Source organism: Pleurodeles waltl, chromosome 12 (assembly GCF_031143425.1).
Source record: "Pleurodeles waltl isolate 20211129_DDA chromosome 12, aPleWal1.hap1.20221129, whole genome shotgun sequence".
Lineage (NCBI taxonomy): Eukaryota > Metazoa > Chordata > Amphibia > Caudata > Salamandridae > Pleurodeles > Pleurodeles waltl.
This window is the reverse complement of record NC_090451.1, coordinates 627,969,110-627,996,361: the sequence shown is the minus strand read 5'-3', so window position 1 is coordinate 627,996,361 and position 27,252 is coordinate 627,969,110. Positions and strand designations below refer to the sequence as shown.

Sequence of the window (27,252 nt, the reverse complement as noted above, 5' to 3'; positions counted from 1 at the left end):
GATTTTGGCCTGTAGCTCAGCCGCCACCTAGGGAAACCTACCAAACCTGTGCCTTTCTGAAAACTAGAGACCTAGGGGAATCCAAGATGGGGTGACTTGTGTGGCTCGGACCAGGTTCTGTTACCCAGAATCCTTTGCAAACCTCAAAATTTGGCTAAAAAAAAACATGTTCCTAACATTTCTGTGGCAGAAAGTTCTGGAATCTGAGAGGAGCCACGAATTTCCTTCCACCCAGCGTTCCCCCACGTCTCCCGATAAAAATGATACCTCACTTGTGTGGGTAGGCCTAGAGCCCGTGACAGGAAACGCCCCAAACCGCAACGTGGACACATCCAAATTTGTGAAGGAAAACAGAGGTGTTTTTTGCAAAGTGCCTACCTGTAGATTTTGGCTTGTAGCTCAGCCGCCACCTAGGGAAACCTACCAAACCTGTGCATTTCTGAAAACTAGACACCTAGGGGAATCCAAGATGGGGTGACTTGTGTGGCTCGGACCAGGTTCTGTTACCCAGAATCCTTTGCAAACCTCAAAATTTGGCTAAAAAAACACATGTTCCTAACATTTCTGTGGCAGAAAGTTCTGGAATCTGAGAGGAGCCACAAATTTCCTTCCACCCAGCGTTCCCCCACGTCTCCCGATAAAAATGATACCTCACTTGTGTGGGTAGGCCTAGCGCCCGCGACAGAAAACGCCCCAAACCGCAACGTGGACACATCCAAATTTGTGAAGGAAAACAGAGGTGTTTTTTACAAAGTGCCTACCTGTAGATTTTGGCTTGTAGCTCAGCCGCCACCTAGGGAAACCTACCAAACCTGTGCATTTCTGAAAACTAGAGACCTAGGGGAATCCAAGATGGGGTGACTTGTGTGGCTCGGACCAGGTTCTGTTACCCAGAATCCTTTGCAAACCTCAAAATTTGGCTAAAAAAACACATGTTCCTCACATTTCTGTGGCGGAAAGTTCTGGAATCTGAGAGGAGCCACGAATTTCCTTCCACCCAGCGTTCCCCCACGTCTCTCGATAAAAATGATACCTCACTTGTGTGGGTAGGCCTAGCGCCCGTGACAGGAAATGCCCCAAAGTGCAACGTGGACACAGCCAAATTTTTGAAGGAAAACAGAGGTGTTTTTTGCAAAGTGCCTACCTGTAGATTTTGGCCTGTAGCTCAGCCGCCACCTAGGGAAACCTACCAAACCTGTGCATTTCTGAAAACTAGAGACCTAGGGGAATCCAAGATGGGGTGACTTGTGTGGCTCGGACCAGGTTCTGTTACCCAGAATCCTTTGCAAACCTCAAAATTTGGCTAAAAAAACACATGTTCCTCACATTTCTGTGGCAGAAAGTTCTGGAATCTGAGAGGAGCCACGAATTTCCTTCCACCCAGCGTTTCCCCACGTCTCCCGATAAAAATGATACCTCACTTGTGTGGGTAGGCCTAGCGCCCGTGACAGGAAATGCCCCAAAGCGCAACGTGGACACATCCAAATTTGTGAAGGAAAACAGAGGTGTTTTTTGCAAAGTGCCTACCTGTAGATTTTGGCTTGTAGCTCAGCCGCCACCTAGGGAAACCTACCAAACCTGTGCATTTCTGAAAACTAGAGACCTAGGGGAATCCAAGATGGGGTGACTTGTGTGGCTCGGACCAGGTTCTGTTACCCAGAATCCTTTGCAAACCTCAAAATTTGGCTAAAAAAACACATGTTCCTAACATTTCTGTGGCAGAAAGTTCTGGAATCTGAGAGGAGCCACAAATTTCCTTCCACCCAGCGTTCCCCCACGTCTCCCGATAAAAATGATACCTCACTTGTGTGGGTAGGCCTAGCGCCCGTGACAGGAAATGCCCCAAAGTGCAACATGGACACAGCCAAATTTTTGAAGGAAAACAGAGGTGTTTTTTGCAAAGTGCCTACCTGTAGATTTTGGCTTGTAGCTCAGCCGCCACCTAGGGAAACCTACCAAACCTGTGCATTTCTGAAAACTAGAGACCTAGGGGAATCCAAGATGGGGTGACTTGTGTGGCTCGGACCAGGTTCTGTTACCCAGAATCCTTTGCAAACCTCAACATTTGGCTAAAAAAACACATGTTCCTCACATTTCTGTGGCAGAAAGTTCTGGAATCTGAGAGGAGCCACGAATTTCCTTCCACCCAGCGTTCCCCCACGTCTCCCGATAAAAATTATACCTCACTTGTGTGGGTAGGCCTAGCGCCCGTGACAGGAAATGCCCCAAAGCGCAACGTGGACACAGCCAAATTTTTTAAGGAAAACAGAGGTGTTTTTTGCAAAGTACCTACCTGTAGATTTTGGCCTGTAGCTCAGCCGCCACCTAGGGAAACCTACCAAACCTGTGCCTTTCTGAAAACTAGAGACCTAGGGGAATCCAAGATGGGGTGACTTGTGTGGCTCGGACCAGGTTCTGTTACCCAGAATCCTTTGCAAACCTCAAAATTTGGCTAAAAAAACACATGTTCCTAACATTTCTGTGGCAGAAAGTTCTGGAATCTGAGAGGAGCCACGAATTTCCTTCCACCCAGCGTTCCCCCACGTCTCCCGATAAAAATGATACCTCACTTGTGTGGGTAGGCCTAGAGCCCGTGACAGGAAACGCCCCAAACCGCAACGTGGACACATCCAAATTTGTGAAGGAAAACAGAGGTGTTTTTTGCAAAGTGCCTACCTGTAGATTTTGGCTTGTAGCTCAGCCGCCACCTAGGGAAACCTACCAAACCTGTGCATTTCTGAAAACTAGACACCTAGGGGAATCCAAGATGGGGTGACTTGTGTGGCTCGGACCAGGTTCTGTTACCCAGAATCCTTTGCAAACCTCAAAATTTGGCTAAAAAAACACATGTTCCTAACATTTCTGTGGCAGAAAGTTCTGGAATCTGAGAGGAGCCACAAATTTCCTTCCACCCAGCGTTCCCCCACGTCTCCCGATAAAAATGATACCTCACTTGTGTGGGTAGGCCTAGCGCCCGCGACAGAAAACGCCCCAAACCGCAACGTGGACACATCCAAATTTGTGAAGGAAAACAGAGGTGTTTTTTGCAAAGTGCCTACCTGTAGATTTTGGCCTGTAGCTCAGCCGCCACCTAGGGAAACCTACCAAACCTGTGTATTTCTGAAAACTAGAGACCTAGGGGAATCCAAGATGGGGTGACTTGTGTGGCTCGGACCAGGTCCTGTTAACCAGAATCCTTTGCACACCTCAAAATTTGGCTAAAAAAACACATGTTCCTCACATTTCTGTGGCAGAAAGTTCTGGAATCTGAGAGGACCCACGAATTTCCTTCCACCCAGCGTTCCCCCACGTCTCCCGATAAAAATGATACCTCACTTGTGTGGGTAGGCCTAGCACCCGCGACAGAAAACGCCCCAAACCGCAACGTGGACACATCCAAATTTGTGAAGGAAAACAGAGGTGTTTTTTGCAAAGTGCCTACCTGTAGATTTTGGCTTGTAGCTCAGCCGCCACCTAGGGAAACCTACCAAACCTGTGTATTTCTGAAAACTAGAGACCTAGGGGAATCCAAGATGGGGTGACTTGTGTGGCTCGGACCAGGTTCTGTTACCCAGAATCCTTTGCAAACCTCAAAATTTGGCTAAAAAAACACATGTTCCTCACATTTCTGTGGCAGAAAGTTCTGGAATCTGAGAGGAGCCACGAATTTCCTTCCACCCAGCGTTCCCCCACGTCTCCCGATAAAAATGATACCTCACTTGTGTGGGTAGGCCTAGCGCCCGTGACAGGAGACACCCCAAAACGCAACGTGGACACATCACATTTTTTCATTGAAAACAGTGCCTACCTGTAGATTTTGGCCTCTAGTTCAGCCGGCACCTAGGGAAACCTACCAAACCTGTGCATTTCTGAAAACTAGAGACCTAGGGGAATCCAAGATGGGGTGACTTGTGTGGCTCGGACCAGGTTCTGTTACCCAGAATCCTTTGCAAACCTCAAATTCTGTCTAAAAAAACACATTTTCCACACATTTCGGTGACAGAAAGTTCTGGAATCTGAGTGGAGCCACAAATGTCCTTCCACCCAGCGTTCCCCCAAGTCTCCCGATAAAAATGATACCTCACTTGTGTGGGTGGGCCAGGTGCCTGCAACAGAATAAGGCCCAAAACTTGTAGAGATAGAGGGGATAGCACAGCAAGTTTATAAGGACATATTCTTTTATACATCTTTAGACTGACTCTGCTTTGGGGACCCACATAAGTGAGGTGTCATTTTACTTGGGAGGCTGAGGGGAACACCGGGGAGTAGGAATTTTGTGCTGGAGTGGTGATCCTACGAAGAAAAGTAAGGAAAATATGCTTTTTTAAGCACATTTTGAGGTTTACAGAGGAGTCTGGGTAAGAAAATGTTGGGGGATCCACGCAAGCCACACCTCCCTGGACTCCTTGGGGTGTCTAGTTTTAAAAAATGTCTGGGTTTGGTAGGTTTCCCTAGATGAAGGCCGCACACAGGACCAAAAACATAGGTGCCCTCTCCCCCCCAAACACAGGTAGTTTTGTAATATATCGTTTTGATGTGCCCACATACGTCCGTGATGTGCCAAACACTAACATTTTGAAAAGAAACACAGTTAGGTTATGTGAAAAAGACCCCTCACCCACCAACCAAGTTGGTGGCATGCTTCATCTTCGGGGTCCCACCTGAGGCACCTAGCATGTCACAGGTGTGCTGCGACGCCTGATTACAGCGGAGCAGGTTTTGTCATTTTTACCACACATACTGGTTGGATTTGGCACGAGGGTGAGTGATGGTTCAGTGGATCAAATTTTACTAACAAGAGCTTTCACAAAAATGAAATGCACTGTTAGTAACTGAAAGGAAAAAAACTGAACCAATGACTCACAGCTCGTGAGCTGTAAAGCCGCGACAAGGCACCAACCGCTTTACAGTCCATTCACACAACTTTCATACATGACACACACAAGGCCATTCACACCGCCAGCCACGGGCCCAGCACATTACAACACTCACATCGACAGACAGCGCCACTCAAGGGCCCATCACTTACATACGCCCACATGCCTGATACAACAATCACAACAGCTGATGGGAGTGTGTGGACTGGTGTTTGGCTGGCAGTGTGTTGCAGTAGCCAACAGCAAGTCAATATGTACACTCTCAGCCAAGCCCCACTCCACCCACAATGGCATCATTTTTTTTTTTTTTTTTTTTTTATCAGAGGAACCCCTAACTAAGTAGAAAGAATTACAAAACTACAAACACAAAAGCTCTAACTAAGAACATGACAGAAATGCTAACCATGAAACTAAACACATGAAAATACAAAACAGACATGAGTTTACACTCATGGTTGTTCCCAGAAATTCTTCTGGGTGTGGTAATTCTTAAAACAAGCACCGACACACAGCCCAGGCTTTGAAGGACAATCTGGGCAGTACATTCGAGTCTCCCTCCGGATACCTCTTCGAAAACACACTCTACATTTCTTAGCTGGAAAGTCTTTTTTGGGTGTGGGAGGAATGTGCTCAGCAAAGTGGCGATCTTTCAATCTAGCCACATCCTCCACCACTGCTTCTCTAGGAACTCTGGCCTGTTCCACCACAATAAGGCTCTCTATCACTGACTCCTGAAATTTCACAAATGTCATCTTTGACTCTGGAGACCTATCCCTAAACACAATAAAAGCATTGAAGGTTGCTAAGTGGAAGAGGTGAAGTGCTAACTTCTTATACCAAACATAAGACTTACGAATAGCAGTATAAGGTTCCAACCTCTGGTCAACTCTATCTACACCTCCCATGTGCTTATTATAATCTAAAATGCACACAGGTTTGCGCACTTCAGCAACCTGGCCCCAAACAGTCACAGGGGAAGTACTCTCATCATGGATGGTACTTAGCATGTAGACATCCCTCTTGTCTGAAAATTTCAAAGCTAGCAGCTCCTCGTTCCGCAAGGCACAGCACTGTCCTCTCTCAAGTTTTTTACAGACAAGCTCCCTTGGATAGCCTTTCCGGTTAGAACGGATTGTGCCACAAGCAACTGTGTCCACTCTAAACAATTCCTTGAACAATTGCACACCAGTGTAGAAGTTATCTACATACAAATGGTGACCTTTGTTGAACAGTCGTCTACCAAGATCCCACACAATTTTCTCAGTAACTCCAAAAGTGGGAGGACAACCAGGGGGGTCAATATTGGAATCCCTACCAGTGTACACACGGAAACTATACACATATCCTGTCCTACTTTCAGACAGCATATACAATTTAATTCCATATTGTGCCCTTTTGCTAGGAATGTACTGCCTAAAAACCAAACGACCCTTGAAGAGGACCAAAGACTCGTCCACACTTAACTCTTTGCCTGGAACATAGACCTCCGAAAACCGATCTACAAAATGATCAAGGACAGGCCTAATCTTAAAAAGACGGTCAGAATCTGGGTGATGTCGTGGCAAGGCTAATGCATTGTCAACAAAATGCAGCATCCTAAGAAGAAGCAAATACCGATTACGACTCATGGTCGCTGGAAATATAGCTGTTGCCATCAAGGGACTAGTAGACCAATAAGAAGCCAGTGACGGCTTCCTTATCAACCCCATCAAAAAAGTCAAACCCCAAAACTTTTTTAACTCCTCCAAATTTGTGGGAATCCACTGGGCAGCTCTAGAGTGTGGCCTAAGTCTAGCAGCGTTGTCCCTCAAATGCTGCTCCGCATACAAATTAGTCTGCTCAACAATCTCTTCCAAAAACACATCATCCATGAATAACTCAAAGAAATTGATAGGCATAAAGTTCTCTGTATTGGCGTTACACCCCGGGAGACCAGTAAAGGCAGGCAACTCTGGCTGCTCCATGTTTGGGGCAACCCAGACATCAGGTCTTATAACGGGAAACCTTTCAGCCCCAGGTTGCTGCACTATTGGCACATCAATGTCCTCCTCTAAAACAGGCCCTTCATCTGCACTGAGTGTGGCTTCATCATCAGAAGATTCCCCTCCAACAGAAACATCACTGCCAGAATCTCTGACTTCCTCCTCTGCCTCAGATGCAGAGTCCGTCTCATAGTCATGATCAGAATGTGACTCAAAAAGCATACCAACCACCTGCTGAGCGGTCATCCTGCGGCTAGCCATGATCTCTCCTGCTAAAATTAACTGGACAAATTCACCACCAACAACCAGCACTGTGTAAGACAAGTAACAAAGTGTAGCTTTGTTAGTAAGAGTTATAAACTCAAAAACTATACCGCTCACTTGCCTGAAAAAGCTTGATTCACCAGCAACTACACAACAATCACCAATGATATCCCACTAAAAAGAAAGAAAGAAAGGCAAATTAGAAATAAGACAAAACAAATATCATTGGGCACAAACCTAAGGACAATTTCACACACAATCCTGCATTTAGTACACCCCCTACAAACATGTCATTCATGCATGGCAACAATACTCCTTTGGAGTAAATTGTTTTTACTTACCTAAAACATGCAACTGTGCAAACTGCAGGTCAACCACCGCCAAAACCGCAAGGAGCCACAGCAAATAAAGCAAAAGCTTTGAACTAGAACAAAAAGGAGGAAAACATTTTTTATCACAAATGCAAAGACTTCTTCAGTTGACAAACACCCCACCATCAAACATTTAGAAATTGGTGCCTAAGTGGATTCTGCCATAGGGGCAGATGGGCCTACTAATAAAATAGGCCTGTCTACCCCAAGGAAGCCAGAAAATACCTTTAGTAGTGTGTCCCCATGGAGAGCGACCCTTGCCAAAGGGGACAGCCCTCAAACAAAAAAAAAACACACACAACACTATCCCTGGTGCCTAAGTGGCTTCTACCCCCCTTGGGGGCAGGTGCGCCTAACAAAATAGGCCCATCTGCCCCCAGGGGGTGTAGAAATGGGCAACAGGTCAATGCCCCCCTTGGGGGGGGGCGCCCCGTGACCAAGGGGACGCCCCCCCCACAAAAATAAACAAATAAAAAAAAATCCCTGGCGTACTAGTGGTTTCTGCCTAAAAATAATAGGCTGATCTGTCTCCAAGGGGTGCAGAAATGGCCTGGGTACATATGCCCCCAAAGTGGGGGGCGACCCTTGGCCAAGCCCCCCCCCATCCACTAACACACACACACACACTATCCCTGGTGTCTAAGTGGCTTCTGCCCCCCTTGGGGGCAGGCGGGCCTAACAAAATAGTCCCATCTGCCCCCAGGGGGTGTAGAAATGGGCAACAGGTCAATGCCCCCCTTGGGGGGGGGGCGCCCCGTGACCAAGGGGACGCTCCCCCACAAAAATAAACAAATAAAAAAAAATCCCTGGCGTTCTAGTGGTTTCTGCCCCCCTTGGGGGCAGACCAGCCTAAAAATAATAGGCTGATCTGTCTCCAAGGGGTGCAGAAATGGCCTGGGTACATGTGCCCCCAAAGTGGGGGGCGACCCTTGCCCAAGGCCCCCCCATCCACTTACACACACACACACTATCCCTGGTGTCTAAGTGGCTTCTGCCCCCCTTGGGGGCAGGTGGGCCTAACAAAATAGGCCCATCTGCACCCAGGGGGTGTAGAAATGGCCAACAGGTCAATGCCTCCCTTGGGGGGGTGCCCCGTGACCAAGGGGACGCCCCCCCCACAAAAATAAACAAATAAAAAAAAATCCCTGGCGTTCTAGTGGTTTCTGCCCCCCTTGGGGGCAGACCAGCCTAAAAATAATAGGCTGATCTGTCTCCAAGGGGTGCAGAAATGGCCTGGGTACATGTGCCCCCAAAGTGGGGGGCGACCCTTGCCCAAGGCCCCCCCCATCCACTAACACACACACACACACACTATCCCTGGTGTCTAAGTGGCTTCTGCCCACCTTGGGGGCAGGTGGGCCTAACAAAATAGGCCCATCTGCCCCCAGGGGGTGTAGAAATGGCCAACAGGTCAATGCCTCCCTTGGGGGGGTGCCCCGTGACCAAGGGGACGCCCCCCCACAAAAATAAACAAATAAAAAAAAATCCCTGGCGTTCTAGTGGTTTCTGCCCCCCTTGGGGGCAGACCAGCCTAAAAATAATAGGCTGATCTGTCTCCAAGGGGTGCAGAAATGGCCTGGGTACATGTGCCCCCAAAGTGGGGGGCGACCCTTGCCCAAGGCCCCCCCCATCCACTAACACACACTATCCCTGGTGTCTAAGTGGCTTCTGCCCCCCTTGGGGGCAGGTGGGCCTAACAAAATAGGCCCATCTGCCCCCAGGGGGTGTAGAAATGGGCAACAGGTCAATGCCCCCCTTGGGGGGGGCGCCCCGTAACCAAGGGGACGCCCCCCCACAAAAATAAACAAATTTAAAAAAATCCCTGGCGTTCTAGTGGTTTCTGCCCCCCTTGGGGGCAGACCAGCCTAAAAATAATAGGCTGATCTGTCTCCAAGGGGTGCAGAAATGGCCTGGGTACATGTGCCCCCAAAGTGGGGGGCGACCCTTGCCCAAGGCCCCCCCCATCCACTAACACACACACACACTATCCCTGGTGTCTAAGTGGCTTCTTCCCCCCTTGGGGGCAGGTGGGCCTAAGAAAATAGGCCCATCTGCCCCCAGGGGGTGTAGAAATGGGCAACAGGTCAATGCCCCCCTTGGGGGGGTGCCCCGTGCCCAAGGGGACGCCCCCCACAAAAATAAACACATTAAAATAAAATCCCTGGCGTTCTAGTGGTTTCTGCCCCCCTTGGGGCAGATCAGCCTAAAAATAATAGGCTGATCTGCCCTCAAGGGGGGCAGAAATGGCCCTAAAAGACATGCCCCCCAAAGGGGAGCGACCCTTGCCCAAGGGGGCGCCCCCCATCCACTACACACACAATCCCTGGTGCCTAAGTGGCTTCTGCCCCCCTTGGGGGCAGATGGACCTAAAAAAAATAGGCCAATTGGCCCCCAAGGGGGGGAGGAAAGGCCAACAGTTCTCTGCCCCCTTGGGGGGGGGCGCCCCTTGCCCAAGGGGGCACCCCCCCCACATAAATACACATAAAAATAAAAAACCCTGGTGATCTAGTGTTTTCTGCCCCCCTTGGGGGCAGATCTGGCTAAAAAGTAGCCAATCTGCCCTCAAGGGGGGCAGAAATGGCCCTAAAAGACAGGCCCCCCAAAGGGGAGCGACCCTTGCACAAGGGGGCGGCCCCCCATCCACTACACACACAATCCCTGGTGCCTAAGTGGCTTCTGCCCCCCTTGGGGGCAAATGGACCTAAAAAAAATAGGCCGATCTGCCCCCAAGGGGGGCAGAAAAGGCCAACAGTTCTCTGCCCCTTTGGGGGGGCGCCCCTTGCCCAAGGGGGCACCCCCCCACACATAAATGCACATAACAATATAAATCCCTGGTGATCTAGTGTTTTCTGCCCCCAAGGGGGGCAGAAATGGCCTAAGTAATTGCCCCCTAAAGGGGAGCGACCCTTGCCCAAGGGGCCGCTCCCCGCAAGCCAGAAACAGAAAGTACAACAAAAAAAAACAAATCCCTGGTGTCTAGTGGGCATTCCTGCTGCCCGATCGCAATGCGATCGGGCAGCAGGAATGCTCAAAGAGACACCGGGGAAAAGGAAAAGCCTTTCCTTTTCCCCGGTGCCTCTTTAGCCCCAACCCCCCACCCACCGGGAAGAGGAACTCACCTCTTCACTCGTCGCCGCACAGGAAGCAAATGGCTTCCTGTGCGGCGAGGATCCCATAATGAAGTCAGTGCGCGATCGCACGCTGACGTCATTATGGGGGGGGGGGGGGTCGGGGGTGGAAGGGGAAGGGCTTCCCCTTCCATCCCTGACTTTGTGGGGTGGGGGGGAAGCACACAGAGGGAGCGAGAGCGCTCCCTCTGGGCTGTGTGCCGAGGACGTAGTGGTTACGTCCTCGGCACAGCAGCACTGTGCCGCGGGACATAACCACTACGTCCGCGGCACAGAAGGGGTTAACATCCCCCTGCTAATGACATGGCCATCCACCTTCCTTTGGCGGCGGGCACATTTATTGACCTGATTAATCTAAGCGTGACGTTTTTTAGTGGTGACTGAACAAGAATGATTTTCTCATTTTCCGGCCAGACCTATACAGTACAGTCCTTTATTTTCTCTTCCCCTTTCCTGCAGATCTTGCACAAAGTATTGCAAATGTGCAGCAGTCTGCCTTTATTGAGAGACATGAGTTTCTTGAGCCTGCTCAAGCATGTTTTCATGCCACAGAGGCACTACTGCGCTTAGGTCATAACGATTTTAGCCTTATGCTGGACGATGAAGGCCCTGGCTGTTTTTGTTCCATTTGATATGTCATTGACTGTTGATATGGTCTCTCATGCCATCTTCTTGAGGTTGGTGTTAGACACCTTGTCCAGGACTGGGTTCGATAATTTTATTCTGCTTGTTCATGCTTAACTTACCTTCAAGTCAGATACACAACCCTTGACTTGTGAGGTGCTACAGTGGTTGGCAGTCGGTCCAACCCCTCCTAGCGTGATTGGTTAAATGTTTTTGGATGAAGTTCTCTCTGCACATGCAGATGGCAGCCTGTAAGTAACCAGAGTAACTGAGGAGACCACCCTTGCTCAGAATTATTGTAAAGGCTGTCTAAAATATACTGCAGGTTGGATGGTTGCTAATTCCATCTGCATAAATTTTAACAAAAAAGAAAACTGATATTTGGCAGCAAGTCTTCATATTAGTCTGATGTTCTGTGGCCAGCAGATCTGGGGACTTTAACCACACACGTGACTAGTGCTTGAATTTGAGAGTGGCCTTGGACTCTTGCCTTGGGTTCATGACATGTGAACAGAAGGACCTCTTCCTGCTTTCTACTGTTGAAAAAGCTCTAATAAGGTTATTCCTTTACTTCCATCAACTACCAGGAAATTGCAATCTAATCTACTGAACTTCCCTTTTTTGGGGACTGCCCCTTTATTTGTCTCAGTCATCCAAAATTCTGCAGCCCGGCGTGTTGTGGGCCTACGTAAATCATCTCAGATTTCATCTAATTTAAGACCTCGTTGTTGTCTGTCAATCAGTTAATGGATCCTTTTAAAATCCTTGTGTATTGTTCATTGGATTTTTTACCACAAAGATTCTCTCTTTATATGTGCAATGTTTATGCACTATTTTATTTCCATAGGCCTCAGATCAGCTAAGGCAGGCTTTCTCACAATCTCTCATGTTCGTCAATTGAGCATGGTTGATCATCTCAATACCACTCATGAGACTTCAACCTGGAACGATTTCCCTGTGGATCTCAGGCATAATGAAAATCACTTATGTTTCAGTCATCAACAGAAAACCTTGTTATAAATTGATCTAGGTCTAGTGAATCTAGAAAATATATGAAGGCGTTCGGGCACTGAAGGATCCCAGAGAATGATTAATTTTGGAAAAGCCAAGTTTTTACATGCTTCCTGAACAGAGTGGTCATATAGGATCCTGACAGAAAGGTGCAGAATGTTCCATGCTTTGGCAGCAAGGAAGGTGAAGGATCTGCCGACTTGCCTACAAATTTTGATGTGAGGTACATTTGATGAGTTCAATGAGAAGTATAATAAAGTACGAGATAGATTATGCCAAGAAAAGTTTTGCCAAATGTTAAAGAGTCTCTGAAGTGAAGTGCCTGATGAGTGATGCAGAGGGTGTAAAACAGGAACATTTTTGTACAGGAAGCCCGTGACGCACCTGCAAATATTGTTTTATGGAGCTGGAATGTCCAGTAATATCTTGGCCATGGCATTCTGGACTATTTGTAGCCGGTTACCCAGATAACAAGGAAGGCCAATATAGAGAAAGTTGTTAAGATCAAGCCAAGAAGAGACTAGTGCATGTACCAATGTTTTGTGAGATGTTATGGAAAGTAAAGAAAGAGTTTTCAGTAGAAGATGGAGAATAAAGAAACAAGTGGAGACAGTTTTTGGGATGTTTGAGGTGAAAGGGAGTTTGGCGCCAATCAGGACACCCAAGGTTCGGTATGAGCTCACTGGCACCCAATCTAGCTCCATAAGCCAACAAGTGTGGACCAGAATGAAGACTGATTGCCAAAGATCAAGACAGCATTCTTGTCACCATTTAATTTGAGGGAGTTAAGGAAGACCCAGTTAGCCACAGAAGTCATGTAGTTCTTTATAATATCTTTTGTAATGAGTACAATAATTTTAGCATTGTCGTCATAGGAAGCAATGTGGACACCACATTATCCACTGGGTGAACAGAAGGGCCTCACCCATAGTCTGATTAACTAGTATAATTGACTAACTACAAGGTCATTATGCTATTGCTAAATTAATATCCTTGCTATGGCGTGTACACTTTTTCTGTTACCTCTAAACTTAGTTATGTGAGTGCATTTATTGATAGATCTATATTGTATTCCAAGTAATCGTGTTGGCGGTCCCACTATAAATATGATATGATATTGAATGTGCTAATTCATATTTCTATAGCATGCTTCAACTGTTGATCTGTTGTGTAGTAGGGCAGATCTAACAGCAGATACTCTCTAGGGTTTTTATAAAGTATAACTTTATTTTCCACAAATTAGAATGGGACAGTTTAATTTTTGAATATCATCAAGGTTGCCATCCCTAGGTTTCTTTGTTTTGTTCTATAGGTTTACCCATTCTTTCTGCTTTTCTGGAATGTCTCATCCTTCGGATGGGCAAACCCAGAGAATCTGCAGCATGCCTCAAGAAATTAGGAAAGTGTTATTAGAAAATAGATTTATATATATCTTATTATCTGTTTCTTATTTTCTTGGAGTCTTATATATTGACAGGTTAGATACCTGTGATCAAATAAGAGAATTTCTGTATATAGATAAAATCTCCTCTGTTGCCTCTCTTAGGTTGAGCTTAACTTTAAGGTCTTTAGTATTTTCTTATTGGAATTTAAGTTCTCCGCTCTAGGGTATTTGGATACATTTGTTCTCCTTATCTACATGATGAACAAACCATATCGCCTTTTTGATACTGGATATTTAATAGGTTTATAAGTTTCCCGTTTTCCTGATCATTTTTTCCTTCAGGTAATTTCATCTCAGTTCTTTATCCTTTGGTTTCAATATCTGTCCTGTAAAAAGGGGACAAACTCTCCCCTGGACTTACCCTCAAGGGAGAACGAGGCTCCTTCGGAGATCCGGGTCCCATGCCAACAGCAGTTAAAAGAAGAGAGGAAGCATAGCATTAGAGAGGGGAATGGGCTGATGTCATCCACCCACCAACCGAAAGTAAGGAAGGGCTCTATTCTCCATGAACAGGTAGGAGGTTCACAGACAACAAAAAAAACAAAGGACAAAAAAGGGGCGGATGGGCATACCAGGAAGGCACTGAAGTCAGAGGCAAATCGAAGAGAGGAGGACTGAAGGAACCAGCAACAGGATAACAGCTGACCCCGAACGTGATAAAGAGCGAACGGATGCGGGCAAGACGCAACCAGACAAGGAAGGAGAACTGAGCGAGGAGCTAGAGGAGTGGAGGGAGAATTGGTGGACACCACCAGCTTTCACATCTCAACCTCCGTCACCTCAGGAGACTTGGCCACCTGGTGAGTAACTCGAGAGCATGTCTCCCCGAAATTCCCCGAAGTAAATTACTGCAGAGACTTTTTATTTTCTCTCATTATTTTCCTTCACCAATTTTCTTTCTGTCCTGTATTTTTTTTTTTTTCCAAAGAGTTATGTTGGTGTTGTGAACAGGAAGGAGGCATGGTGAGAGCTATCAAGTGAAAGGGATATCGCTTGCTGATTAAACTATCCACCTGGACCTGATAAAAGGGAAAGGCCCAATCTGTTTTGGATCCCAAGTTTGTCTATGAGCATTTTCCTTCTGAATACCCGTCGAGCCTGTTACTTAAAAAGGGGAAAACTACATGCCAGACTTCAAATAGGGTGGAATCCTTAACTCCCCCCTTTCTCTTATGTGTGATTGGTAACGCATTACCGACTATTCCAAGAAAACACCAAGAGAAGTAAACCAGATGCAGGGCTAGTGGAGAAAAACCTACCAACCTTTTAACTCACCATTACCTTTTTCATGCTTCCTCAGAGTGTAACGGTAAGCACAAAACTGTCAGAAAAAATATCATATTATTTTTCTTCCCACTCCAGCCTGTGCAGCAATAGAGAATGTTTTGAGCTTCGGAGAGGTAAAATTTACTATTTCCACTCCAGTCTGTGAAACAGTAGGGAAAGGACAGGAAAATTCGGAGGGGTAAAATTTACTATTTATAACTCCAATCTGTGCAACAGAAGGAAAAGCGTTGGACTTTGGAGGGGTAAAATTTACTATTCCCACGCCGGTCGGTGCAACAGTAGGGAAAGCAGTGGACTTTGGAGGAGGTCAATTTAATATTCCCTCTCCAGTTTGTGCAACAGTAGGAAAAGTACTTCACTTCAAACACATAACATTTTTTATTAAACCTATTAGCTGACCAGAAATATGCAACTCTTATCAGGAAAATTATAATTATAAAATGTAAAACCAATTAAACAATTTACATGATTATTAAAAAATGTAGTAATTAGTTATGAATTAAACAATGTTAATAATGTGTTATTTAAGTTCCCACACTGTACTCCCACAATCCCAGTAGCCCACACTTAAAATATAACTAAAACAAATAAGTATAACACACTTAACATATTTAATAATCAATTAAATAATTATTAATCAATGAATAATTGGTCATTCATTATTACTTTAATAACTCCCCACCTTATGCCACTACAGACACAACAGCCCACATCTATTATATAACTTAATAAATGTAAATATTACACAATTGATATAATTAAAAATCAATAAATCATTATTAATACATTGATAAATAATTGTTACTTATCATTTAATTGACTTCCCACACTATACCCCTACAAACCCAACATCCCACACACTATATACACAATTAACAACCAATTAAATATTAATAATAAATTAATAAATAATTAGTAGTCAATTATTACTTAATTAACTTTCCACCCTATGCCCCTAAAAAACCAACAACCTGCATTTAATATATGAAAGGAAAAATAAAAGTACACAATTTATATAATTAATAACCAATTATACATTATTAATGAATCAATAAATAAATACTACTTAATTAGCGTCCCCCCTTAGTCCCCTACAAACCCAGCAATCCACTCCTAATATATAAGTAAAAAACATAACTACGCAATTTCATAATTAATAATTAAATATTTAAGAATAAATTAATAATGAAATATTCATTAATTATACTTAATTAACTTCCCACCATGTACCCATAAAAACCTCACAACCTGCTGCAACACTATAAATTACCATTAACAATTACATTAAAATTAATGAATCACTTAAAATTGCAAACTTTAAAAAAACTTGTCAACAATTATAGAAACAATATTTAAAATATAAAATTAATATATGAACAATAAGACATAAAAATAATTTAAAACATATTTTTTACAACATTATTGAAAACGATATTAACAACACAGATATGCTTGAAAACAAAATTACTCGCCTAAAAAAATCGATATTCTTTTAAACAATATTTCTCCATCATAATATTTTTGTATCACAATGTTTTAAACTCAATATTACAATATCTCGGTATTTAAAACTCAATATTTTGTCCAAATGTCTAACAGCGTACCAATGGTATCTTTTATTTTGTACAGTCAATTTCTATATTAATGTAATGAATCAAGCGAAATATGAGGCATCATTTTGTCTAACAAACAGAGAATGCCTGATAAAAATAAGCGTTAGTTTGATCATATTGTTTAATTGTTCTCATAATGTAACAACTTGTGAACTCAGAGAAAGACATCTCATTAAATTGATGAGTAAGTATTATATAGTAAGGTCTACTTTTCAGCCATCATCTACAGAACTGTCCTTAAATGTGCGATGTTGAATATTTTCACATTTTTATTGTTATCATTCGATTTTGCAGACTCAAACTCTAAGAAATTGTAATGTGAGAGGTTTTATTGCGTTTTTTGTTTGGTAGATCGGTTGTATGAAAATATGGTTTTGAAATAAACAAGGATTGAATTATTCACATTATCATGTGCACTATGAATTACATTATCTGTTATGCTCTTAAGGTAGATTGCTTTTGAGATCTGTGTGTAACCTGTAAATTAATCCTCTGGTATTTCTATAAACTCAGCCCTTTGTGTTAAAGTTGATTAATTAGATAGATTTCTAGAAGGTGAGGATTTGGTGTGTTATTTGTATTATAGCATTATGCTATGCCACAGTAATGTGTTTATTCTTACCAAGTGCTCCTCGCAGGGCAGAGCCACTATCAGATAGATGTGTCAATAATTCAGGGCGCTGTCGCAGTTTCTGTATCTTGCTCACTGCGCTTTGTCTTATACTGACAGGAAGAAACCAGTCTACCTTGAAAGGCAGACTATTTGTAAGCTTGCTCTTCTCCTCATTTGAAAACAATGACTAAAATGTTTCTGGGAGGGGCATGAGCAGCAGAGAGGGAGAAAGTTGTATTGTGTTGTATTATAATGTTGTTGCCTTTATATAGCACGCCCTACACCTGAGGAAATGCCCACAAGCATTAGTCGGATGGGTGCCAAGTTACACCATAGGCTGTGCTTTGGTGGAAACATTTTGGTTTTCAGTGCTGTCTTTTTGGGAACTGTTTTGGAGAAATGCCTGATGACCAGAGTGATGCTCTTATCCTATCATATGTCACTGAACATGTAGTGCCTGTAATGGAATGACAAGGGGTGAAGTAAAATACGCTTGAGCTTTGTGGTATTGTTGGTTCTGGTTGGATGGTTGTGGGCTGTTAGAGTAAATTATGTGGAAAGTGTTTGGTATTGTTTGTGTTTCTGTTTTTTAGACAGTGCAAACCTGCTTTGAGGAAGAGACAGGTCTTTAACCCTTTCCTGATTTCCAAGTGATCTTCAATGTGTCTTGTCTTTGCCCATGAAGAAATGCTATAAATTTGCTGTATGTACAAAACTTGTTTCTTCTTGTAGAGCAGGAGATCAGTTGAGGTACCAGAGGGTTATATTTTGTGAGTATCGTTGTAGCTGTATTTGGGTGAAGCATAGGCACTTGCCACGCATGGCACCTTGGCCAGTGCAAAGTGCCTAAAAAACTAAGCCAGTAAGATGCTTGGAGCACTGGTGTAAAGTATCACCAAGGGCAAAGGAGAGTAGTCTCTATTTGGATCATTTTCAATCTTCAGACTAGGAAAAGTGATGACCCTAGATAGAGACCATTTGAGATGCCCAGACAAGATGACAGCCTCTAACATTTCTGCTGACAGGCAGAAACGTAGGGCCGGAGTCTCAAGGGTATAGTTACTCCTGCACCTAGGCGTAACTCTTCACTTTTTTCCACAATTTCTGACTGAAGATTTACTCGTAGGTGTACACTTACATGCCTTTGCCCCCTCCAGTGAAGATTTGGAGCCTCTGGCAATGATATTTATGACCATAAAGTTATCACAAGTAACTTTGCAACAGTATTTTACTTTCTGCTGAGTTGACTGGCATGTCCACACTGGAACGGAGATCTCCACCATCGAGATGGAAACCTCCGACACCAAGGTAGAAATCTCCTTACAGAAAAGTATAGGAAAAATGATTAAATTGTATTTTTTTTTTAAAGATATGTTCTAATTGAAAATATAATTTTAAATTAATTTGAAATATTTATCGGTAACCTATTATTAAAAAAAGCTATATATTTAATTAATTTAAAAGCTAGGAAATTTTGATGCAGTGTTTTTACAATTAAGTTTATTATTATGTTAAAAATATTGTTCATATATATTAATAATTACACAGATATGTGTGTGTTCAAGTGAGTGTATACGTGTGCGTATATATATATATAAAGTCTCATCGGCACCAAAATGCCTCCAAACACACGGCGGGTGCTCGGTCCGTGTTTGGTGCCCCACATGCTGTATGACAACCAAGGAAAAGAAACAACCGGGGTCTGGTGAGTCCTTTATTCAAAGAACTTCAGACACGTTTCGGCTGTGAGTCTTCGCCATTTTGTAGTAAGTATTCCCCATTTTCTAGTCACTCACTGTTGCCTCTCCAGCATTTACTACAACACATTTGTGTGCAGAGATCTCTGCCACATTTTCAGAGATCCACAATCAGAAAAGATGGGAGAGTCGGAGACAGCGGTCTCTGGCTGTATGTTTGTGGCTTGCATTTGGAAGTGCATGAGCAGTATTACTGTTGCACTACTTTAAGCACTTCACACTTCCTGTGTATCTACTGCCCACTGTGGTAGACTTCAGGACCCAAAGTGCTGCGGGCTGAGAGGAGTGAGGGTGCTTTAAAAAGTAAACCAGTGCTTATCAAGTCTGTTGGATCAAACATGTTGCAGCTCTTAAAAAAGCACACTATTAGTCCTGTTAGTCAAAGTACATCTCCTTCTAATGATGGCCATTTTATCCCTATTTCAATGGGACAGGATTCAGTAAAGGGAGACATCAGAGAGCCTTCTGGGCAGAGGCAAATCCCTATAAGTAACCCCAAATGTTGTGTAGATCGTAACAGCTCAAGTGGGGGGAAGTAATCCTCTCAGATGGCAGTGCAATTTCCTCTCCCCCATACTGACGCTCTGGGAGGTGGTAATATTAAACTCCCTGATCTGCATTAGGGCCATAATCCTTTACATTCAAGGTATTTCGCATCTCCTGGCTGAGGCAACTCCATATGCTAAAAACTGGCTGAGAGCTGTCAGCAGATTATGCTTAATAGCCTGACAGTTCAGGCAGATATGGACAACTTTCCAAAAGTTACTTTTCCTTAATATTTATTAAAAAGCTGGCTTCACAACTGAATTGGATTTGTAATAAATATTAAAAAACAGTTGTTTAATTATTTTTCTTTCTAGTCCCGTTACTGTGATACATTGTTTGGATTTTTATCTGTACTCCAGTTTTCTACATAGGAGAGTTTGACTTCCCACAGAACAATAGCTTTTGGATGCTAGTCACTGTAAGGCAGAGGTCTTCAAACTAAGGGGAAGGCCCCCCTATGGTGGCCTTAAATGATCCTAGGGGGGGGTGCCAGTCTCTGGGTAAAACAAGCATTATGTAGATAGCAGTGTTTTGTTTAAGCAGAAAAACATTTATTACATTTTTGAAAAGGTAACAGAACTTATCTGCAATGTTTAAACAAGTCTAGGCATACTTAAACATTGCCAACTTAATAGAATAAGTGTGAACAATCCTGAGGGGGGCATAATTAAACTTTTTTTCCCACTGGTGGGGCTCGGCATTAAAAAGTTTGAAAACTAATGTTGTAAGGACATGTTAACATTAAATATCTACTTGTCCTACTTTTAAATACCATTGCACCCTTCCTTATGGGTAACAAGGCCTAAAAAGGGCTATCTTATTCATATTTAATATATATATTTTGACCAATCAAAAGGGTTTATTTTTACATGACAAAATTATGTTTTTACACTGCAACAGTCAGGCTACAATGGTAGTCCTGAAGCCATGTGTGCACTGCAGCACTATAGTGAATAGCAAAACAGTGCTGCAGTCTAATAGTAGCATTTAGCTTTCATGACCTGGGTACATTTTGTACCATATGCTAGGGACTTAATAGGCAAGTTAAAATACAATTTCAGAGCATGTCAGTCCAACCATTTTAAAAGGGGTGGGGGCACAGGCACTTTACTACTAATAAGCAACGGTAAACAGAACAGAGTTATAAAGCCAGTGCAAATAAAAGGTCCAGCAAAAGGCAAATAAAATCTATAGTGACCATGCAAAAATGGCAAATGTCCAACAATATGTACATTAAGTTTAACTTTTGAGTTGTAACCGAGGGTTCTGCTTCTTACTACAGGCTTTAAGCCTTCTTCTAGCATTTAAGGAGATTCATGGAAAACTGTTATGTGTCCTCTCACAGCACCTCTCTGATCTTTGTTAGTCACCATGCATGGATGTGGAGGTGTCACACGCCTTACCATCTGTCCTTGCCCTTCCACACCAATATACCATGTGGGATGAGCGGTTCAAGGCAAAAATACATTTCAGTCACTATAATTAGGCCAGTAAAATGTCTAAACATTTAATTAATAATCCATGTAAAAGATGTACATATATTTTAAAGCTCTATTAAGTAGAAATGTATGACATTAATCAAACTGGGTGGAAAAGCTAGGCCTCCAAAACTGCTATAATTGTGGTGATGTTCACTAATTGTTTCCAGATCAGTGCATGATTAAAATTCCAAGACAGATTGTCCCAGAGCTATCCAGCAGGTCTGCAAGTGACTTCCCAAACCTCACTTTATGTCAGTGCGACCTAAAGATAAAGCATTTGATTTTCAGCAGGCACGGGGATCAATGCAAAGGGATACATTCTGAATCAGGTGGGTGAACTGCAAGTGTTGCAGCAAAGAATATAAAGCACAGATTGCATGATATAAGAGGAGGAGAAGGCATAGATGTCCCTCACAGGTGGGCTAACTGATATACTGGCAGGTAGAAGCAACAAATGCTAGACCACAGCTACAACTTGGAGCACCTAAACACAGCAATTACTCTTAAACTTTTTTAATAGATCCAAAATGATGAACTAACTTGGATATAAAGAAAAGATGGCTAAAAAGGTACAACAATTTGATGGTAATGGAAAAAACATATCCAAAGCTATACTGAACCAGTCACTAAACGGGCAAGTAGTACATTAAATCAACAAAATAAGAGGGGCTTATTATAGTAGAATCTGTGCAGTCCACACCTATAAGGACAGGAAATCCAGCAAGGTGCAAAATAAAGCTACTGAAATGCCAGAGATTTAAAGTTGTAAAAAGAGAAGCCACTTGCCAAAATGAAAAGGGTCCAGAACCAAGCCACTTGACTCATATTTAGCCAAAAATGTGATAACCAAATTGCACCTCCCCTCAGTTAAATGCACAGCTTTTTGGATAACAGGATCATTGTCCCACCAACTGGCCCAGCCATAGGCCCATTGGTCAACTTTGGATTTTCCAGCTCCCTGCCTATCCGAGTCTGGCCACTTTCACACACAGCATTTAAGGGTTTCAGATTGGCTTATTTCCCCTTATCATTTCGCAGGACACTTTGTGCACACGGACACATTGTAAGATGTTTGTTGGGGACTTGCAGACAGTTATTCACAGAGTGCAATTTGTGGTGTTTCATTCCATAACCACCTTCTCTAAATCTGATCATTTTAAAAGACATTACCAGAATGACTGATAAGCTGCGTATAGTGTATGAATAAGGTGGCATACTGTATATGAGGTCCAGTACCTTCACCACCTCTTGGAGTAAGTTTTGAATGCTCGCTGTTGCCACGTTTGGAGAGACAAGTTTCTAAAAGGGAGAACTCATCCAAATTAAATAATATAGTCTTAAATTCTGGAGCATCAAGTGTAAACAATGGTATCTACCATGGATCCTGCCAACTAACCATCTACTGCTCCAGACTCTAAGTAAAGGGCTCACAATATACTTCTGCCTTTTGTCCATTACATACATTACATTCAAATATTGAAACAGCTTAAAACTGGCTTAATACAAGTAGCGACTGCTTTAAAGAAAAAAGAACACATTGACAAGATCCCTAGCAAGATGGGCAATTCACTAGAGTTGGCAAACACCATCACTGGCTTTGGCTGAGTGGTACATTTTGGCCATGGAACTAGAATAAAAAACTAGCTTGGCCATTTTAACCAAATATGAGTAAAAAATGAAGACTGACTCATCAATATGAACAGGTCCAAAAAAACACGGTGACATTTTCTTCATCTGTTGGCCTTGCCATCAGAGTCCCTGCCACCCAAATTGTTTGTCCAGGAGACATGTTTTGTAAGCTCAGCCTTCCTATTGGTCTAAGCTGTGTGATCTTGGTCAAACAATTTAATTGTTTACCTTATTTGTCTGCTCCAATTTGGTACAAAGGTTGGGAACCGTTAAAAGAATCTAAAAGCTTTTAGTAAGTGTGTGTGGGGAAAATCCCCCCAAAATATACGGAATATTACCTTGGGGTCAGGGGTTTCAACGGTGCCCAATCGCATTATTTATTACGAACGTTATCATAATCTCTGTGTGCCTCATTCCGCTAATCTGATAATATGTGAGCATTTTGAATCAGGCTTAATGAAATAAATAAATACCCAAAGACAGATTTTAAACAGGGTTTTTATTCACACATTGGGAGCCTTTAAATGTAGTAAGTTTTAGCATCTCTAAAAATTGCGTCCCTGAAGGAGCATTGTGCAGTAGTCCCCTCTACCTGCCCTGACAGGCATTGAGCACTGATACTTGCTGTATTTTCCAACCCTAATAGCATCTAGGCACATAGAATCCTTGCTAAGGTACTGCCCTCTCTCAATGCTTCTTCCATTCCCTCAATAATTGTGCCTGTTACACCCACCTCTCCTCTTCCCTTGCCTCCATTTTCTCCAGCTACTTATACTTTCTGTCCCTGATTCTGTGCCTCTCTCCCCACTACTTTTCTCTCACTATCAGTTCTCCCTCCTCCGCGCACCTTCCACCATGTGTGTTCCCTCATTTTATATCCACCTGCAAAGGCCATGCTCTGCTCTTCCACCTTTCTCATCATTCAAAATGATGCAGTGTCATTCTCTGTGTGAGCCCTGCAGGTTACCCCACGTTTAATTCACGCACAGACAGGACACACTTCACACCTTACAGCACTGTAAATGCCTGCCTAATCGCTGTTATAATGTATACAAAGGGATTAAGATCAGATAGAGGGGCCAGCAGGGGAAGCTGACAAATACAAAAAATCTAAATTTACTCAGCTGAAAATGTCTTTAGGGGAGCGACTGAAAGACATTCAAGGAACTGAACTCCCAGCCCAGCCCATGACACCCGGCGGGGGTTTGAAGATCTTTCCGTAGCGTGGCCCGGAGGAGGGGGCGCTTCCACTGGGCCTCCATCGTTGAAACATTGCTGTGAGGCTCAGGGGAGGGGGCCTGCCTCATGGGCCTTGTAACATTGGAGTCTTTGGATAGTTAGCACAGCGGTGCGAGGCCCATTGTGAGCAGGCACGGGGCCCTGGGCAGCTGCCGACACTGCCCACGCCTAGCGCCGGCCCATCGTTCCCTGACCCAGCTCGTCCAAGTCTGTTTTCTTTTCCTGTCATTTTCCCTTTGTGACGGTCTCCTTTTTAGGGTCGAGCCTGCGTTGCATGCGCTCGCGCATGCGTATCGCAGCAAGACGCTATTGTATTTAGAAAAAGGCTCGGAGCCCTGTCAACTTCACGTCAGTGTTTTTTATTGGTTTGTGGGCTTGCCTAATAAAATCTGCTTGCTTTCATAAGTCGAAGGCACGCATAAGTCATGCCTTTTCCGGTAGCTAGCCCTCCTCGAGCGCAGCGACCACGTACAGAAAACATGCGAGGCTCGCTGTTTTCCATCGAGCTCGTGGACTTCTTTTTCTCTAATTTACGAGCGCGATCTCGCTTGGCAGAAGTCGAGCGCTTTACATAGTTAATTTCACTTTTTTGGGTTATGTACATAAATGCACTTTTGCCCGATAGGTGAAAAGTCGGGTTAGGAGTTTACAACGCGATCAGCTCTAACATGAGCAAACGCGAGACCCGTTGCATTGTAAATGCTTGTTCTGTTTCCAGGAACTCTGCTGGCTGGACTGCTGCACAGCGAGAAGAGTCGCGTTCAGGTAAGTAGCTTTTATTTTATTATACTTGCATTTTCTCACAGTCCTGGAACAAAAACTTGATATCTGGGGAACCTGAATTCATAATTTCACCCTTTTATGTGCCTATCACTTTTCTATCACAGTGAGTGTTAGTATGGTGAGTTGAAGTCTCATTGTATTTTATCTGTCCATGAACCAGAGTTAGAAGCTCTCTTCATATTTTGAATTTTCTAAGTGAAAATCCTATATTTTCTGAAATACAATTAATAGTTGTTATTGCACTTTATTTTAGAAACATGTCTGCACTCATGTCTCATCTAAGGAACTGAAATTTAGATACCAGTGCTGTCACTAATGGCTACAGAGGAACCTTCCAAACCTGGAGCATATGCTGATCCTTCAGGGCCAGCTCCACTGCAGCCTCAAAACTCAAGGAAAAAGAAGAAAAAATGGAAAGAGAAGGAAGCTCCTGGTGAGCAGCCTCAGGAGGCAGGGAATGGGCCAGACATGTCTCAAACGGAGATTGAGGCTCTCACCAAGAAAGGACACAAGTACCTTCTGAATAGTAACTTGCAGGATGCTTTGACTGCTTTCAAAAAGGCATTTCTCCTCTCTTTGGGAACTAAAAATAAGTCAGTGCAGCGGGCCTGCGCATTCAACCTTGGGGCAGCCTACGTAGAAATAGGAAAACCAGACAAAGGCCTGGAATTTCTCCTTAAATCACAGCCAAAGGATGGTGAGTCCGAAGACCATACGGGCGATCTGTATTTCAATATTGGGACTGCTTATGAGAGCCTCCAGGACTTCCCAAGGGCTTTAGAGTATTTCAGGAAAGCTGCTGAACATTACAAACCACTCAAGATGTCGAACGAGGCTGACACGGGTATGAAAATGGCGTACTGTTACCTTGGAATGAACGACCCATCTAGGGCTGCCCAGTGTTTTCACGAAGCAGGGAATTCTTATCTTGAAGTGGGGAGACTGGAACCTGCTGCCATTGCCCTGAATGAAGCTGGGAACTATATGCTGCAGAGTCAGCAATATGAGTATGATGACGTGGTCAAAGTCCTTGATGAGTGTCGCCTGCTGTGTGAGAACATCTCCAACAGGGAACTGATGGGTAAGAGATGACACATGTTTTTCATTGTGAAATGTTTTTATGCACATTAAGATGAAAAGTCTCACTAATTCAGGTAAGAAGCCTTAAGTTTGCGGAACAAAGCAGGATGGTGTATTGGCTACCACCAGGTCAGTTGAGGAACCACGAAAACCAAGTTCTAATCTTATCTTTTGAACGTGACTTGACCAAGTTGTGTGAACATGTCCTTCGTTGGCCTACTGCAGCAGATGAGAATGGATGTTGGAGGGAGATCACTGGACTCCTTAATGAGGGGTCCTCTGTGAGAAGGAAGTAGAACATCTCCCCCCTTGGGTTAGGTATTTGTGTATGATGATTGGCTGAGGCATTTAACGCACCTGGTAATTACTGCATACTGTACCTTTAAAAAAACTAAACTTGGAATTCTGACCATTACGCAAACCAGGGCGTGCGCAGTGGTGGGAAAACACTGACCCGCCCATATTCAGGCCCTAAATTTGACTTCTGTCATCGCAATTGCTTTATGCTTCAATTCAGCTTGATGTTTTTGATGCCTCCAATAACAACAAACATGTTTTCCTTTTTCACAGTACCTCTGAGCAACCATATATATGACAGAATGCTCAGCATACAAACAAGAGACCAGTCTAGCCTCCAGAACCTTCCCGATTGAACAATTCCACCTGATCCGATCCAATCTTGTCTTGCTCTTCTAGCCTAATCCACATTCCCTACTATACAAATTTATCAGTTCAATTCTACGTGACATTGGTAGTAGAAGACTAGCACGTATATTTCAATTTCTCCAATGGTATCAAACTGAGTGAGCATGCTCACATTAGGGAAAGGAGGAAAGGATTTGATTGGTTTGGGAAACTTTCAGTGCTCTAACGCAGGACATGTTTAGTGGTTCGTTCACTTGCCGCAGGCATTTGAATTGCTCCAGAATGAGATGTCACAGTTTTTAATTACGAGAGATAGAGGGGCCAGCCAAGGATCTCTCTGCTTAGGTCATGATGGAGTGGTTTGTGGGATGGAACACAAATATCCATAGAATAAACACCCCAGCTAAATGATGTATGGCTACCTTGTCTCTCCTCCACAGTTTTCACTAATCACGTCTACCCTTATTTTTTTGGCATTTTTTCAGCTTTTTGATTACAACACAATGCTGGGGTCCATTTAAGTTGTGTATACTTTTTGTGTGTCCGAAATAGCATGTGTAGATAGTACGGTGACAGGTTACATCACATATAATAGAGGCTACACACCTATACAGTAATAACAGGGTCACATCAAGAATAATGTTAATTATATCAAAGTGTTCATCTGAGTACACAGAAGTTAGGTATGTTGCAGTACAGAGATACTAAATGCTGTAATTGCAAACACATATTAAATCAACTCAGAAAGAAAATGAAAGGATAAAGGATAATATTAAATGAGCCTGCACTCGTTCAGGGTGACAAAAAGAAATGTCAGGCAAGTCGTAGATCCCGGGGTGTCTCTGGGGTTGCATGGGCAAGGTTAAGTGTTGAAAAAG

The 27,252-nt window shown here is 43.6% G+C and overlaps 1 protein-coding gene across 2 annotated transcripts in view; it reads left to right on the top strand.

Annotated features, from left to right (window-relative positions):
- Window positions 1-27,252, top strand: part of TTC24 (tetratricopeptide repeat domain 24) — a 115,325-nt gene that overhangs the window by 35,662 nt on the left and 52,411 nt on the right. For both annotated transcript variants that reach the window (XM_069218033.1, XM_069218032.1), the window contains exon 2: window positions 24,903-25,730. In XM_069218033.1, the coding sequence (XP_069074134.1) occupies window positions 24,965-25,730 (766 nt within the window). In that variant the 5' untranslated portion in view covers window positions 24,903-24,964. The remainder of the gene's footprint in view (window positions 1-24,902; window positions 25,731-27,252) is intronic.